At 36.0% G+C, this 18,086-nt stretch overlaps 1 protein-coding gene across 2 annotated transcripts in view; it reads left to right on the top strand.

Annotated features, from left to right (window-relative positions):
• LOC145278102 (ranBP-type and C3HC4-type zinc finger-containing protein 1-like) overlaps positions 1–18,086 on the top strand; it is an 84,519-nt gene that overhangs the window by 5,847 nt on the left and 60,586 nt on the right. For both annotated transcript variants that reach the window (XM_080130372.1, XM_080130371.1), the window contains exons 2-3: positions 7,137–7,351; positions 14,206–14,299. In XM_080130372.1, the coding sequence (XP_079986498.1) occupies positions 7,185–7,351; positions 14,206–14,299 (261 nt within the window). In that variant the 5' untranslated portion in view covers positions 7,137–7,184. The remainder of the gene's footprint in view (positions 1–7,136; positions 7,352–14,205; positions 14,300–18,086) is intronic.

Below are 18,086 nucleotides of genomic sequence, written 5' to 3'. Positions count from 1 at the left end.
TACAGATATTTGTATGTTACCTAGCGTGTTCTGTGTTATAGGAGGAAATATGGGGAGTTGATGGCCTTCGTCGCATAGGGTAGAATTAGCTGCAAAGTTCTTGGCAAATAGTTTGGCCTTGTCTGAAGCTGAGGAGATGTCGCCTGGTCCGTTGATAATGGTTGGGATAGAACGCACACTTCTGTTCAGGATCCTATTTGTTATTTGCCAAAACTGGTGGGAACCAAGCCGCTGATCAGCTACTTTGGAATTAACAGCCTGGGCATATAGCTCTCTTGCATTTTTTATTACTCTTTTACAGTGGTTGCTGGCATTCCTAAAAGCAGCTTTAGTCTCAGTGCATCTATTACATTGGTAGCTATGGAAAAAGTGATTTCTGTGCGCGATAGCAGCAGCACATTCTGGGGAGAACCATGGCTGGCTGTTAGGTTTTTGTTGGAATTTTTTAGATGGTATGAATTGTTTTGAAGAAGATGGGTTTCAATTTGTAATGTTTTGAAGAAGACGGGTTTCAATTTGTAATGTTTTGAAGAAGACGGGTTTCAATTTGTAATGTTTTGAAGAAGACGGGTTTCAATTTGTAATGTTTTGAAGAAGACGGGTTTCAATTTGTAATGTTTTGAAGAAGACGGGTTTCAATTTGTAATGTTTTGAAGAAGACGGGTTTCAATTTGTAATGTTTTGAAGAAGACGGGTTTCAATTTGTAATGTTTTGAAGAAGACGGGTTTCAATTTGTAATGTTTTGAAGAAGACGGGTTTCAATTTGTAATGTTTTGAAGAAGACGGGTTTCAATTTGTAATGTTTTGAAGAAGACGGGTTTCAATTTGTAATGTTTTGAAGAAGACGGGTTTCAATTTGTAATGTTTTGAAGAAGACGGGTTTCAATTTGTAATGTTTTGAAGAAGACGGGTTTCAATTTGTAATGTTTTGAAGAAGACGGGTTTCAATTTGTAATGTTTTGAAGAAGACGGGTTTCAATTTGTAATGTTTTGAAGAAGACGGGTTTCAATTTGTAATGTTTTGAAGAAGACGGGTTTCAATTTGTAATGTTTTGAAGAAGACGGGTTTCAATTTGTAATGTTTTGAAGAAGACGGGTTTCAATTTGTAATGTTTTGAAGAAGACGGGTTTCAATTTGTAATGTTTTGAAGAAGACGGGTTTCAATTTGTAATGTTTTGAAGAAGACGGGTTTCAATTTGTAATGTTTTGAAGAAGACGGACTTCAATTTGTAATGTTTAAAAGACACACAGGGATGCAACATTTCAATGATGGGGCAGAGGTTTGAGTTTTGTTGATAATGCAGAACCTATTAGATTGGAGACCCTTTTTGGTTCTTGTCTAAGAGGTCAAGACTAGTGGCAGATGCACTAGTCCAGATGTGACAACAATAATCCATGCATGGAAAAATGGTGGTTTTGTAGAGATACAGGATATTCTCATGTGTGTGTTATTTTCCAGCATGATAGAGAAACCCTACCTTCTTTGCAGCAAGCTTTTGAATGTTCTTAATTTATTTGTTCCAATTCATGTTGCCTGTGATTGTTTAGCCAAGGAGTTTGAATGATAAGCTCTCGGGTAGTGTTGTTAATCATGACAATCAGTAATTGAAGTCGGGGAGTGACGTCTATGATTTGCCGATCACTGTTAGAGGAGCAAGCAAGAGGAGGTGAAAAATGTATTGCTGTGGATTCCATGGCACGGGCGCACAAGTATAGGATGATCTTGATCCATATGCATTCAGCAAATTGCACATGATGCCAACTCTAATCCTGACTATCTGAGGCAGCTAATGAGAGAGAGAGAGAGAGAGAGAGAGAGAGAGAGAATCACATTGGTCTGGGAAGGAGCCTGACCAGATAGATAGAAATTTTTATTGTGTGTCCAAACGATTTTTTAAGCATATTTTTAAATGGCTGTGAATTTTATTGCATGGCAACATTTGTAGCATATAAGTCGGATTGTAGAAATAAATTGTAAAATTTGACAAATTTGCATATCGTGATGGCGGCCATCTTGAATTTATAATGAAGTTGATTATCTGCCCCAGGAAAATTGTCATTTTCTCATTCATATATATTAGTCAATTGCTGAATTTGTTGTGTATATTTTTGCTGTTGTGCCTTATATCTATACTAGCAGGGAGACCCCATGTTGTCCAGGATTGAATAAGGATCAACAAATGTTCCACCTTCCTATACTTTTATTGTCATTGAAATCGGTGAAATCGCCTATTTTTTAATTAATCTGGAGAGAGAGTCACATTGGTCTAGACAAGGAACCCGACCAGATAGATAGTAGTTCAAAAGGAAAGTGCCTTGCTAAATGGTTATTCCAGTGACACAGATATCATGACTTCATCATCAACGTCATTATCACTTTTACAATATCATGTCTACTGATTCAAACAACACTTTTTTTCTTTTTTACTCACCTGCAACCCAAACAAGGCATATCACCATTTGGATGGAAAGGGTTACTAATTGGGATCATCCCTAAGAAAGATTAACAAGATATTGGTTTACGTTACATTTGAACTTTTGCATATCAGTACAGTCAGGGAAGCACGTAGCAGGAAGAGAATTCCAAAATCTAGTTGCTCGAGGGAAGAAGCTATTAGAGAAGAAAGCTTTCTGGCATTTAGGGACCTTAATAGTGAAGGGGTGTGATTTTGTTGCTAAGCGGGTTTGTCAAGGACATGTACATTGAGGGGACACAAGTGCAATGAGTTCATCAGAGCACATTCCATTAAAATACTTGTAAAACAGGCACACGGATGTAACATTGCAGCGATGAGATGGGTTGGAGCCTAGTTGACAAATTGAGACCTATCAGAGTGGAGACTTCTCGTCCAGTTGCACAGATCTATATGTCATATGTTGTTGTGTATCACTACACGGACTCTTTACATCTGCCAGATGAGTGTATATTTGTTTCAGAAGCAATAAGATTCATTTTTAGCCTACAATTTTTTGTTTATCGATGACAACCATATAATACTGTTAAATATTCAAGCTGTGTGTACCAGCAGTTCGTTTTGATAATGATAGTTGCACCTGGTAACAATATACAAGAAACAATATAAAATAATTATCAAATGTACCAAAAGGATATTTGAATAAGAATGATGAATTTGTCACCAGTCACTAGCATTTGAAGAAACAACAAGTATGATCAGTTGTCAAAAAGTTAAATGTTGGATGTTTGAAGAGTCTTTTTGGCAAAAGGTATACACAGGTGTAATCAAGTCAAACCAAATTCAGGTCAATTCAGTGAAACAAACATCATTGAATAAAACTCTTAGGATGTGGCTGAATAAAACTCTCTTAGGATGTGATTATATGCTCTCTGATGGGGCATTTCTGGTGGTCATAAATGGTTATATAATAACCGGAAATAGATATTGGAGTTGATTGACGATTTGGGCCCTGAGAAGAATCAACTTGTCAAATTTCTGTATGTGCATCTCCTTCCTAACACCCAACCATCCATCACAGTCATCGACAATTGCCTTCAATGTTTCCAGATTTTTTTGTATGTTCACTTTTATTGATAGCACACACATGAAACTCTAGTCCCCTTCGAAGTAATCTCCTCTGGCTGCAATGCACTTGTTGTACCGTTCCAACAACTTCTGGAAGACCCCATAGAAGTCCTCTTGTGCGAGTGTGCCAATGAACCTTGTGTCACAGCATCTTTTATCTTCTCAATTGTCTCATAATGACATCCTTTAAGGTTTTCCTTAAGCTTAGGGAATAAACAAGTCACAGGCAGCAAGATCTGCACTATTGGGAGGGTGAGGAACTGCCTTGATGGCCATCTTGGTCAAATAGTCTATGACATATGACTATTGCACTTATTGTCTATATAGACGACGGTCATTATTCATGAAATTCTTTATTTGGCTAATCAAAAAAAAAAAAAAAAATTAGTAAAGTTTCAAAGTTTCAAGCTTCTACCTCCAATGGTTACATTTTTACAGCAATTTCAGTAACGTATACTTTTGACTCATTTTTTTTTTTAACCCTTTTTTGCCCTTTTTATCAAATTGTCTGTTCGACTGCTTTTACATGGTCCACAATTGAGTGGTTTTATCAATTTATAATTAAAGAAAATATTATCTTGATCTCAATCAATCATACTAAGAAGATTCAATACATTAGCTATTGAAATGAAATTGATATGAACAGTCAAAGTTGCATTTTCGTGTCATATTTGCACTTTTTTCCTGTTGGTAGTGGGATTTTGCCTAGTGTTTAGATTGGTTTCATCTAATAATTATTGCTTTCATTAGTATTAATTTTCATTTACCACAAGATGACATTACATTTATAAGGATTTTTCACTTGTTAGTAGCTTACATTTTTAGTTTTATACTATGAAATTTAGCTTCTGGACCATGATAGCAAATTTTCAACTTTCCGACAGACTTTGAACGATCATAACTTGATGGTTAATTGAGCTACCAAAATAAATTTGGTATTTTTGTTTATGGTTTACAAAAATCTATATGACCACATTAATTTTTTTTAGATATAATGAAAATAAAATTTTGGTTTGGGATACCTACTTTAACTGACTTAAACTTGAGCGAGTGATGAATCAGGATGCAGAATTAAAGTGTGAGAAGAACAATGTCCGAATCGTTTCAGCAAACGGATCAACTGAAAAGATCCAGATATGTGACATTGATAAGCTCCTCAGACAAATGCCAGGCCTGAAATGGAAGATTCACATATATAACACTAGCCTTGGTGTCTGTGTTGTCCGGGTGTTTGAAGCTGTGCGTTGAGCAAAAAAAAAAATGTTAGTAGGCAGGCAGGCTTGAATCCATACTACGAAGGATGAAAAGAATGTGAAAATAAAAAAGTTACGTCTTTGCCGTTGCATCCATCGCCATACCAGAAATGTTTTAAATTAAGGCTAGTCAATCGAAAAGAGACGATAACTCTCAAAAATATTGGCAAAAAAAAAGCGACCTTTCCTTGTACAAAAGTGCCCAGTTGAGGGTGTTGGAATTAACGTTTTTAGCCAATTTTTCAATATTTTCGTCTGAAGGGTCGAGCTTCAAAATGATACCGATCTTGTGAAAATCTGTTGCCTCTCTGAAAAATTTTAGGCAGACATACAAATATATATACATACATACATACATTTAAACAGACGGGAGATTTCTATTATAGATTAACTACATTTTATTTTGACTCACTTTTACACATACATCTGCCAGAGGACGTACATACTTCCAACTAACATGACAAGCAGCAAAATCGCACCCCCTCACTGTTGAGGTCCCTTAATGCTGGAAAGCCTTCTACTCTAATAGGTTCCTCTCTCAGATTGCTAGACTTTGGAATTCTCTCTCTGTTTCCTGTTTCCTTGACTGTACTAACCTGCTGAAGTTAAAATTTTAATTTTTAGTGAACAATGCCTTCGATGAACACTGCCTTCAATAGACACCTGTCATCACAACAAAAATTGACTAAGCCAACTGCAGAATAGATGAACTATACCTGCTTGTGTCTCTCTACTACAATTTTCTTACAGTGTAACCTCTGACCTTATTCACATATATTTTGACGATAGTGATTGGTGGAAATAATGTTTTTTTTGTTTTGTTTTTTTATTTTTGAATGAACCAAGTGTCGTTGGTTAAAAATGTCTGATGTCTTTATGAAATGAAAAGAGCGTTCAGTCATTTTCATTTTTTAAAATTAATTTGAATCTGTACTGATTTAATATAATATTTTTGAGATGAGGATTAATATTATGTATTATTTGAACTACTGTTCTCATCTTGGGTTGTTATTCTTATAACGTTTCGGCTAATGTAACCTCTGACATTCTTTAAATGTATCCTGACAATGGTTTTTATTGGTGAATCGTGGAAAAAATGTTTTTGTAAAGGATTTTGTCAGTGTATCTTTGTTTGTCCGAGTTTTATCCGGACAGACAGAAAAAGGAGAGAGAGTGTGTGTGTATGCATGTGTATGTTAGAGAGATTATGTATTTGTTTGTAATAGTGTGCTTGTGTGTGATAGAGAAAGAAAGATTTAGATATGAGGGGGAGTGTGTTTGTGTGTGTATGAAAGAGAGAAAGAGTGTGAGAGAGACGGTTAAGATGTAGTATATGTGTGTATGTTCATGTTGCAACGAGAGAGAGAGAGAACAGGAACAAATAAACAAAGAAAGGCAAAGAAACGGAGATAAAGACCGAAACAGAAAGAAAAAATATGGATGAGAATATTAGAAGAGACAGTGACTAATGTTATATATATATATATACTAGCAAAAGTACCTGTCGTTGACTGGGTTCAAAAACAGCCTACAGAAAATGGACTCTGATTTATTAAAGTATGATAGGTTATGAAAAGGAAGGCTTGTAAAGAGATATCTTCGAATTTGGGGGTATCAAAACCAAAGCAAAATATGATGAAAATAAAATAGATAAACCCCATAATTTATTATACCATACCTGTTCGCACTAAAACACATCACAATATTCTGTGGATCTATATTAAAAAAACCTTGTTAAACTTTGTGACATATTTCCATTCTATGGAGGTCAGGTGTGAACGAACACCCCATAATTTTATTATACCATATTTCTTCAAACTGAAACACAATTATTAAAGCATACTTACGCAGATAGATATGAAAAGTCTTTATTAAAGTTTGTGCCTATTTTCATTCTATGGAGACCAGGCGCGAACGCAGACCCCACAATTTTATTATACCATCCGTATTTAAATTAAAACATACTTATCAAAGTATTATTATGTACATCTATATCAAAAACATATGTAAACGTTTTTTTTTTTAAATTTTTTTATTTCCATACTTTGTGGATCAGGCGCGAACGCAGACCCCACAATTTTAATGAACCACTGTTCTGCCAGATCAAACATACCCATTCCTGTGTCTCGATACATCTTCTATCATTATATGTAATCAGTTTTTTAAAATAGTCAACTATATAGGAGCCTATTCGTGACCAGAAACACACACACACACAGCTTTATATTATAGATATAATATATATATAGTGGATAATTATATTTCAAAAACAATATATATGTTGCTCCCCATTCATTTTCCAAATTAAATAAAGTTTTTCTTTAATTTTTTTTTTTCAGTCTGAAAGGCGTGAAAGAATTTAATTCTTTTGAAAAGTCGACCCAAGAATGAAAGACCTGGAAATGACAACGGAGAATACGATTCAACAATTAGAAGTTGCCGTTTCGACAGGAGACGTGAAAAGTGCTCAAACACTTATTGCTTTACTAACAAAGCAGAAACAATTGATTAAAATTGATTTGATTCCTAGAATTGCAGCTGACAACGGTTACTAGTGAGTAAATTAGTTGGCTTGGATTTATCTCTTTTTGTTTTTGTTAAGTTGATTCTCTTCTTCATCTATTATATAAAATAAAGTCAGTCTTGCTTTCTTATCACAAAATGTCTGATAGAAATTACATTGAAGCTATCTAACTAGAAATCTTTGGTTATTGTAAGAGTCTTTGCTTTGATGGATAAAATGTTGCTGTTGTCTTGAATGCGGGCAATCTCTGAGCAAGGTCGCACGAGATAGCTAGCCATTTGTGATTACACTGTTGAATGCTGACCACCTATGAACCTGAGAGTTTAGCAAAATCCTACATGAGTTTTTTTTTTTTTTTTTACATGGGGGTCACCACTTATCAAGGCCCGGAGGCCACTCAGAGATAAGGGTTATTGCGTGTACAGTAATCAATGAGATAGTATTGTAGTAATCATTAGTATTGGAGATTTGATAGTGTGTCTTACTTAAGAGGGCGGTTTATCAGGAATTTGTTTATGTTTGACTTGAAGACATCCAAGTTGTAGTCAGGTGGGAAACAGGCAAACGGAAGAGAGTTCCACAGTCGTGCACTTCTGAGAAAGAAGCTCTGCTCATGGAATCTACGTTTGGATTTAGGCACAGATAAAGAGTGGGGAAAATTATTGACAGTAGTTTCAGCCAAATGGGTGTTTCTCGTGAAGATTGGCGAGGGGGGACGAGAGATTGGAGCTCAGACGAGCACTTGCCATGGAAATAACGATAAAACAAAGACAGGCTCACAACGTCTCTTCTGGGGGAGAGAGGCTGCAGGGAAGAGAAAAGAGCATCCCCCACTAAACCACAAAGTTTATTTTGTACTCTGTCAAGGCAGGATAGGCTGTTTTTAGCAGCTCCTGCCCAGATGTGGCAGCAGTACTCCATCCTTGGACGTACCTGGCTTTTATACAGATAGAGAATTGCATCAGTAGTGAGATATCTTCTGGAGCGGTAGAAGAATCCCACTATATTCCCAGCGTCCTTGGCAACAGACATGATGTACGTGTTCCATTTCAGATCAGGAGTAAAGGTCAAACCCAGAAGCTTGTCTAAACATGGAGCCTCTTCAAGACAAGAGCCATCCATTTCAATTGATGCCAGATGGGGATCAGAGCATTGATGATGTAAAGATAGAAGCTTGGTTTTGGATGCATTAAAAGTGACCAGTCACCTCTTCCCCCATTGTACCATGTGCTCAAGATCAGAGGAGAGAGAATTAGAGAGAACTTTGTCATTTACGGCCTTTGATGTGTTGCCATAGATGGTCGTGTCATCAGTATAGATGTCAACGAATGATTTAAGTATGTATTTTGGGAGATCGTTGATGTAGATCAGGAAGAGAGTTTGGCCCAGGATGGACCCCTGAGGGACTCCAGCATTAATACTGTGGGCCTCTGATTTCTGCCCATCAACCACTACTCTTATAAACCTATCAGATAGAACTGATTTAATGATTGAGAAAACATTTCCAGTTATACCGTAGCTAGAAATCTTGTGAAGTGGGCCCTTATGCCATACCTTATGGAAGGCCTTCGATATGTCAAGAGCAATTGCCCCGGAAAGGAAGCCTTTGTCAAGAGATTCACTAATCCTATGAGATATAACCATTAGCACATCTGCTGTAGATCTTGCAGAGCGGAAACCATATTGCATGTCACTAAGAAGATTGTTTCTGTTGAGGTGGTTGACTACTTCTTTATTTAATATGGATTCCAACAACTTACACATGACACACAGGACTTATTGGTCTGTACTGAGAGGGAGATAACTTTTCACCTGAATTCTTAAATACAGGGCATACTGATGAGGTTTTCCAGGGTGTTGGAAAGCACTTCTCCTTAAGGCAACGTTTAAACAGTTTTGTAAGTATGAGAGCAATTTCTGGTTGGAGCTTTTTCAGCACTATAACTGGAATGTCATCAGGGCCAGTTGCTTTACTGGAATCTAGGTTCTTGATTAGCTTGGCGACCTCATGCACAGATATTTTTATGTTGCATAGCATGTTGTCTGTCATAGGAGGAAATACGGGGAGTTGATGGCCTTTGTCGCATAGGGTAGAATTAACTGCAAAGTTCTTGGCAAATAGTCTGGCCTTGTCTGATGCTGACGAGATGACCTGAGGTCCATTGATGATAGTTGGGATAAAACGCACACTTCTGTTCAAGATCCTGTTTGCTATTTGCCAGAACTGGTGAGAACCAAGCCGCTGCTCAGCTACCTTGGATTTAACGAATTGAGCATATAGCTCTCTTGCATTTTTTATTACTCTTTTACAGTGGTTGCTGGCAGTCCTGAAAGCAGCTTTAGTCTCAGTACATCTATTATGTTGGTAGCTATGGAAAAAGTGATTTCTGTGCGCGATGGCAGCAGCACATTCTGGGGAGAACCATGGCTGGCTGGTAGGTTTTTGTTGGAATATTTTTGATGGTATGAATCGGTCTATGCCTACAATTAACCATTCGGTCAGGTCTGATACTATAGAGCACACATCCTTTTTAAACATGGAATGCAGAGGTAGGTCAGATATGAATGTACGGAAGCTATCCCAGTCAGCCATAGAGTATCGATATACAGTACGGTGGAGAGGTACATCTGAAGACTTATTACATTTCATTTTTATCTTAACTTCTACAACAGAGTGGTTGGAGGATCCCAGAGGAGATAGAACGGAACATGAGCATAGCTCAGGGGAAGTTGTGAGGAAAAGGTCTAGAAGGCTTGCATACTGACCAGTAGTATCGGGCACACAGGTGGGTTCGTGAACAATCTGAGTGAGGTCATAGGCAGTGGCAAAATCATGACAGAACCTCCCCTCGTCATCAGTTTTATTTGAGTGGGTCAGCCATTCCACATTATGGACATTGAAGTCACCGCAAATGTGAATGTTAGCCAAAGGATGAGCACACAGGATGTGGTCAATTTTCTCAGATATGCTCTTAAAGATAGTAACCCCACTGTTGTGGGGGCGATAGAGGGCAAATATAAATGCTGTGGTGTAAGCTAGTGCAACCCGGAAGCACATATAAGGTAAATTAGGGTCTTCTCTGGAGATATCCGTACCACATGGAAAGCCATCTTTAATGTAGGCACATATTCCATGCCCATGGCGATCTTGGGGGTCAGATTTAGATGTTAAGTTAGAGTATCCTTTAATTATAAATTTGTCTAGGGAAGTGGTTGGCCCTATGCCAGTTTCACTGTCGTCATCCAGATTCTTAGTTGCATACCGACATGCCTGTGCCACCTAGATTGTCTGGGTTTACAAAAACAACACGCAGAGTATGTATTATTAACTTTACTTTTAGCGACATTCACGCAGAATGGTTTTCTGCTCCACACATAATAGTCGATGGATTTTCTGGATGTATAACCGAGAGCAGAGTTCTGCTGCCACACAAATGACTTTTATGCTAAAACTGAATTTGTTGACGTTTGTTTGCTTAGGACTTTTGTCCTATACACTTTAATGACACAAAATAAATGTTAAAATATTCTTTAGTTCTGTGATTGAGTTATGGTTAAAATAAAATTCAATTTTGATTGTTCTAATTAGCTGCAAATTGTAATTAACTGAAGTAAATTAACTTATTCCCCACCCATCCATCATTTTATGCAAACATTAAATATTTCTTAATTGAATGTTTATTGATGAGATTGTTGTTTTTCATAAGACGGTTCTCTTAATTGTTAGTGTTTTTTCAACTGAGCTCCACATACAATAGTCCATTGGTTTTCTGGATGTATGACAGAGCAGAGTTCTGCTGCCACACAAATGACTTCCCTTCAACTAACGTTTAAGTTTAGATTATCCTTGTAATATTCCACTAAAATATAGATTTTAATTATGATTTTATCTAATTACTAGCAGGGAGACCCAACCTTGCCCGGGATTGAATGAGGATCAACAAATGTTCCACACTTCCAATATTTTTATTGTCGAAATCGGTGTCATCGCCCATTTTTCAATCAAATCGATTGATTGCCTGCTTTAGTTGGAGACCCACCGCGTTGCACCAGGTGAAAGCTTCACATGTTTCTCCACACTGACTTAGTCCACAATACATTGTAGTCTACATTGCACTGTAGAGAACCTGCTGTTGATTTTATAAAATTATTTTTATTTATATAATTGCTTGAATTAAAGTTTAAAATGCAAAAGTCAAGCATCATGGTTCAGTCATGCTTTAAACGGAAACTTTCAATTTGAACATGCCCCTGCCTTATCAGAGAACCTACTGTTAACTTTATATGTTAGGTCCTTCTGTTTGTGTGATGATAAAACTTCGCAAATGCATTTTTGATGTTTTAGTAAAAATTGGACTGTTCCATCTTTAATCGGATGTTTTCGATTATCGATTTGCGATACAAAACGTATCTACGAACACTCTCAGACGCAAAGTACATTTGTGTGAAATTTCCAAAAAATCGGCTCAGTCATTTCTGAGTTCATAGGGAACAAACTCACACACACACAAAGTGTTTTTTATGTATGAGTAAAGATTAATTTGTTTATTAGCTTTGATTAAATATAAGAATATAATACGTTTTTCACTTCAGCACACAGCAACAAGTGAGACTTACTTGGGATTCCCATCGTCTGTATGCATTTCACTTGGATCATATTTTGTCCTTTTCCATCATCCTTCTTCCCTCCTTACCCTTTCTGTCTGAATGTACGTAGATGTCTGCTTAAGAACTGATGGACTGCTGCTTCTGCTTGACACCGAACGTAATGCTTAAAAAATGTATGCATGCATAATCAAAGAGTAACGATTCATAAATATTAATAAATTAGTGGTTCTGTGTATTGATATAAATAATGTTCAAGATAAATTTGCTATGTTCTAGAAACGAAATAAAAAAAACGGTACTTGTGCAGTTTAGTCAAGACATTAAAAAATGAAAATATCAAAAAAAGGTTATATTGCATGTATCCATTATAGAACGAAGATCTCCGAAAAAAAATTCACTTAATTTGATCGAGTAGTATTTTTTTTTTTACAGCGAAAAAACAATTTTTTATGATACCGAGCAAAAGGTTTGATTTTTAGGAAGAAAAACTAGTATTAAAGATGAGGAGGGAGTGTCGGCGCTTTACATTGAGTTATCTCCCCGTGGCATGTTGTTCAGGTTCAGCAAATTTCACAATGGCTGACTTCAACGTGCTCTCATAAGAACGTGTTTTTGCGCTGTAAAAAAAAAACTACTCAATCAAATTAAATGAAATTTTTTTTTTCAGAGATCTTCAGTCCAAAACGGATTCGTACAATATAACCTTTTTTCGATATTTTCATTTTTTAATTTCTTGACTAAACTGTACAAGTGCCAAAAAAACATATCTAAACCAATAATTGATTAGTTCATCTCTTAGTGGGTAATTTTATTGAATACAGTACACTTGACAAAGGTGCCTTTAACTATCTCTATCATAGCCTTCATGCAGAACCAGAACATGCAGCATGTGACCTTTATGAGAGAAATCTCCAGATCAGTTTTATTCTGCCAATCAGCTCGTCCTTGGTGTTGCAGATTGTACGGTTGGTGTCTTTCTGAACTACAACCCACGTTCGATAATTCATAGGATTACAAACTAGTGGAGGAGGGAACAAATGTTAAGACTCGTAAAGTCGTGGAAGTGTTCAACCACTTTTGAGTTTTCCTGCAGGTGTGATATGGAGCTGAGTCCTGCTGCCACATGCATGACCTTCTAACAACCACCTTCTCCATTCAACACTTGGCGACAATACGCAGCAATTCAGTATAATCATCTGAATTGAGTCCAAGTTATTTTTTGAAGATGCAGTATAGCATAAGATGGCTTTCACTGAAAACACACCCAAAGATGATCACAGTTTGAATGCGAATCATAGCTTTAGCAACCTGTTGTTTTGCGCATCGTAAAACTGGTCTAGAGCATCTCCTTCTGTGATTGCGTGTTTGTTAAGGAGTTTTTTTTTGTAAGGCACTTGTCTTGAGCCCTGGTGGTGAGTTGTTGGCCTTTGCGACTCTTACATGAGGAATAACGAAAGGTTTGTTCAGTATTTTCTTCATAATTGCTATTTTGACACTTATCATTGTTTTTATCATTGCTATTGTTTTTCTTTTTCTTTGCAAAACTCAATCATGTTCTGCAAAGCCAAAAACAAAAAAAACAATATTATTCTACAACCAAACCAAACACCATGAATGTACGGTTGAGGGGGGAAGGAACTCGGAGCATGAAAACTTTTGCCAAAATTACTGAACCTGGTTTAGTTGTGCTCTGAACGGAAACATTCATTTTGAACTTATCAGAAAACCTACTGTTGATTTTATATTTCTGGTCCTTCTGCTTACGGTGATAAAACTTCTCAACTCTTTTTGATGTTTTGGTAAAAATCAAAACGTTTCTTTTTTAATTGGATATTTTTGATTATCGATTTTTGATATTTATAGAAGGCATTTTGTTACAAACCCATCTAAGAACACTCTCAAACACATAAAGTACATTTATGTGAAATTTAAAAATCAGCCGAGTCATTTTGAGTCCATAGGGAACGAACTACAACATGGATGCACACACAGACAAAGTGTCTTTTATATATAAGTAAAGATTAATTTGTTTAACTTTGACTTAGTATAACAACATAATACGTACACAGCAACATGTGTGGCTTACTTGGTATTTTTCCTCGCCTGTATGCGTTGCAACATTTTTTTCAAGTTGATAAATATTCCAAAAATTGTTGCTGCTGCTTCATACCATCTAAAAAATGTCGTCTTTATAAACCTACATTGTTAATTCTTTATCATTCTATCATTTGTTTGACATATTCTTTTTTCTTTTGTTTTCATTGTTGTTCTTTCAGTATCAACATCAGTATAGAAGATCGGTTCATGTCTGCCAAACCGTTTCGTATAAAAATCCATTCTCAGACAACTGTTGGAGAACTAAAGAAATTGGTACGTTGGGAATTGGGTAAAAGAAATTCACCATTTTCGCATTTGTTGATCTGCATGTCTTAATCTCTCATTTTTTTTACTTTGTACTTGTATCTCTCTTTTTTTATACGTCCTTTCACTCTTTTTTATGAAACACCTTTCTCACTCTTCTTATATGATACCCTCTTTCTCTTTTTATGACCCCCTCCTCTCTCTTTTTTTGACCCCGCCTTTTTTTTTTTTTTTTTTACAAGTCCTTCTCTCTCTTTTTTTGACCCCTCCATTTTTTTTTACAAAGTCCTTCTCTCTCTTTTTTTGACCCCTCCATTTTTTTTACAAAGTCCTTCTCTCTCTTTTTTTGACCCCTCCATTTTTTTTACAGTGTCCTTCTCTCTCTTTTTTTGACCCCTCCATTTTTTTTTACAGTGTCCTTCTCTCTTTTTTTGACCCCTCCATTTTTTTTTACAAAGTCCTTCTCTCTCTTTTTTTGACCCCTCAATTTTTTTTACAGTGTCCTTCTCTCTTTTTTTGACCCCTCCATTTTTTTTACAGTGTCCTTCTCTCTCTTTTTTTGACCCCTCCATTTTTTTTTACAAAGTCCTTCTCTCTTTTTTTTGACCCCTCCATTTTTTTTTTACAAAGTCCTTCTCTCTCTTTTTTTGACCCCTCCATTTTTTTTTACAGTGTCCTTCTCTCTTTTTTTGACCCCTCCATTTTTTTTTTACAAAGTCCTTCTCTCTTTTTTTGACCCCTCCATTTTTTTTTTACAGTGTCCTTCTCTCTTTTTTTGACCCCTCCATTTTTTTTTACAAAGTCCTTCTCTCTCTTTTTTTGACCCCTCCATTTTTTTTTTACAAAGTCCTTCTCTCTCTTTTTTGACCCCTCCATTTTTTTTTTTACAAAGTCCTTCTCTCTCTTTTTTTGACCCCTCCATTTTTTTTTTACAAAGTCCTTCTCTCTCTTTTTTTTGACCCCTCCATTTTTTTTTTACAAAGTCCTTCTCTCTCTTTTTTTGACCCCTCCATCTTTTTTTACAAAGTCCTTCTCTCTCTTTTTTTGACCCCTCCATTTTTTTTACAAAGTCCTTCTCTCTCTTTTTTTGACCCCTCCATTTTTTTTACAGTGTCCTTCTCTCTCTTTTTTTGACCTCTCCATTTTTTTTTACAAAGTCCTTCTCTCTCTTTTTTTGACCCCTCCATTTTTTTTTACAAAGTCCTTCTCTCTCTTTTTTTGACCCCTCCATTTTTTTGACAGTGTCCTTCTCTCTCTTTTTTTGACCCCTCCATTTTTTTTACAGTGTCCTTCTCTCTTTTTTTTTGACCCCTCCATTTTTTTTACAGTGTCCTTCTCCCTCTTTTTTTGACCCCTCCATTTTTTTTACAAAGTCCTTCTCTCTCTTTTTTTGACCCCTCCATTTTTTTTACAGTGTCCTTCTCTCTTTTTTTGACCCCTCCATTTTTTTTTACAAAGTCCTTCTCTCTCTTTTTTTGACCCCTCCATTTTTTTTTTACAAAGTCCTTCTCTCTCTTTTTTTTGACCCCTCCATTTTTTTTTTACAAAGTCCTTCTCTCTCTTTTTTTGACCCCTCCATCTTTTTTTACAAAGTCCTTCTCTCTCTTTTTTTGACCCCTCCATTTTTTTTACAAAGTCCTTCTCTCTCTTTTTTTGACCCCTCCATTTTTTTTACAGTGTCCTTCTCTCTCTTTTTTTGACCTCTCCATTTTTTTTTACAAAGTCCTTCTCTCTCTTTTTTTGACCCCTCCATTTTTTTTTACAAAGTCCTTCTCTCTCTTTTTTTGACCCCTCCATTTTTTTTACAGTGTCCTTCTCTCTCTTTTTTTGACCCCTCCATTTTTTTTACAGTGTCCTTCTCTCTTTTTTTTTGACCCCTCCATTTTTTTTACAGTGTCCTTCTCTCTCTTTTTTTGACCCCTCCATTTTTTTTACAAAGTCCTTCTCTCTCTTTTTTTGACCCCTCCATTTTTTTTACAGTGTCCTTCTCTCTTTTTTTGACCCCTCCATTTTTTTTTACAAAGTCCTTCTCTCTCTTTTTTTGACCCCTCCATTTTTTTTTACAAAGTCCTTCTCTCTCTTTTTTTGACCCCTCCATTTTTTTTTACAAAGTCCTTCTCTCTCTTTTTTTGACCCCTCCATTTTTTTTACAGTGTCCTTCTCTCTTTTTTTGACCCCTCCATTTTTTTTTACAAAGTCCTTCTCTCTCTTTTTTGACCCCTTCATTTTTTTTTACAGTGTCCTTCTCTCTTTTTTTGACCCCTCCATTTTTTTTACAGTGTCTATCTCTCTTTTTTTGACCCCTCCATTTTTGTTTTACAAAGTCCTTCTCTCTTTTTTTGACCCCCCCATTTTTTTTTACAAAGTCCTTCTCTCTTTTTTTGACCCCTCCATTTTTTTTTACAAAGTCCTTCTCTCTCTTTTTTTGACCCCTCCATTTTTTTTTTTACAAAGTCCTTCTCTCTTTTTTTGACCCCTCCATTTTTTTTACAGTGTCCTTCTCTCTTTTTTTGACCCCTCCATTTTTTTTTACAAAGTCCTTCTCTCTCTTTTTTGACCCCTCCATTTTTTTTTTACAAAGTCCTTCTCTCTCTTTTTTTGACCCCTCCATTTTTTTTTTACAAAGTCCTTCTCTCTCTTTTTTTGACCACTCCATTTTTTTTTTACAAAGTCCTTCTCTCTTTTTTTGACCCCTCCATTTTTTTTACAGTGTCCTTCTCTCTCTTTTTTTGACCTCTCCATTTTTTTTTTTTCAAAGTCCTTCTCTCTCTTTTTTTTACCTCTCCAGTTTTTTTTACAAAGTCCTTCTCTCTCTTTTTTTGACCTCTCCATTTTTTTTTACAAAGTCCTTCTCTCTCTTTTTTTGACCCCTCCATTTTTTTTACAGTGTCCTTCTCTCTTTTTTTGACCCCTCCATATTTTTTACAGTGTCCTTCTCTCTTTTTTTGACCCCTCCATTTTTGTTTTACAAAGTCCTTCTCTCTTTTTTTTACCCCTCCATTTTTTTTTACAAAGTCCTTCTCTCTTTTTTTGACCCCTCCATTTTTTTTTACAAAGTCCTTCTCTCTCTTTTTTTGACCCCTCCATTTTTTTTTTACAAAGTCCTTCTCTCTTTTTTTGACCCCTCCATTTTTTTTACAGTGTCCTTCTCTCTCTTTTTTTGACCCCTCCATTTTTATTTTACAAAGTCCTTCTCTCTCTTTTTTTGACCCCTCCAGTTTTTTTTACAAAGTCCTTCTCTCTCTTTTTTTGACCCCTCCAGTTTTTTTTACAAAGTCCTTCTCTCTCTTTTTTTGACCCCTCCATTTTTTTTTACAAAGTCCTTCTCTCTCTTTTTTTGACCCCTCCATTTTTTTTTACAAAGTCCTTCTCTCTCTTTTTTTGACCCCTCCATTTTTTTTTTACAAAGTCCTTCTCTCTCTTTTTTTGACCCCTCCATTTTTTTTTACAAAGTCCTTCTCTCTCTTTTTTTGACCCCTCCATTTTTTTTTACAAAGTCCTTCTCTCTCTTTTTTTGACCCCTCCATTTTTTTTACAAAGTCCTTCTCTCTCTTTTTTTGACCCCTCCATTTTTTTACAGTGTCCTTCTCTCTCTTTTTTTGACCCCTCCATTTTTTTTTACAAAGTCCTTCTCTCTCTTTTTTTGACCCCTCCATTTTTTTTTTACAAAGTCCTTCTCTCTTTTTTTGACCCCTCCATTTTTTTTACAGTGTCCTTCTCTCTTTTTTTGACCCCTCCATTTTTTTTTACAAAGTCCTTCTCTCTCTTTTTTGACCCCTCCATTTTTTTTTTACAA

Source organism: Euprymna scolopes, chromosome 6 (assembly GCF_053919585.1).
Source record: "Euprymna scolopes isolate OS-2025 chromosome 6, ASM5391958v1, whole genome shotgun sequence".
Lineage (NCBI taxonomy): Eukaryota > Metazoa > Mollusca > Cephalopoda > Sepiida > Sepiolidae > Euprymna > Euprymna scolopes.
This window is presented reverse-complemented; position numbering and strand designations above follow the sequence as displayed.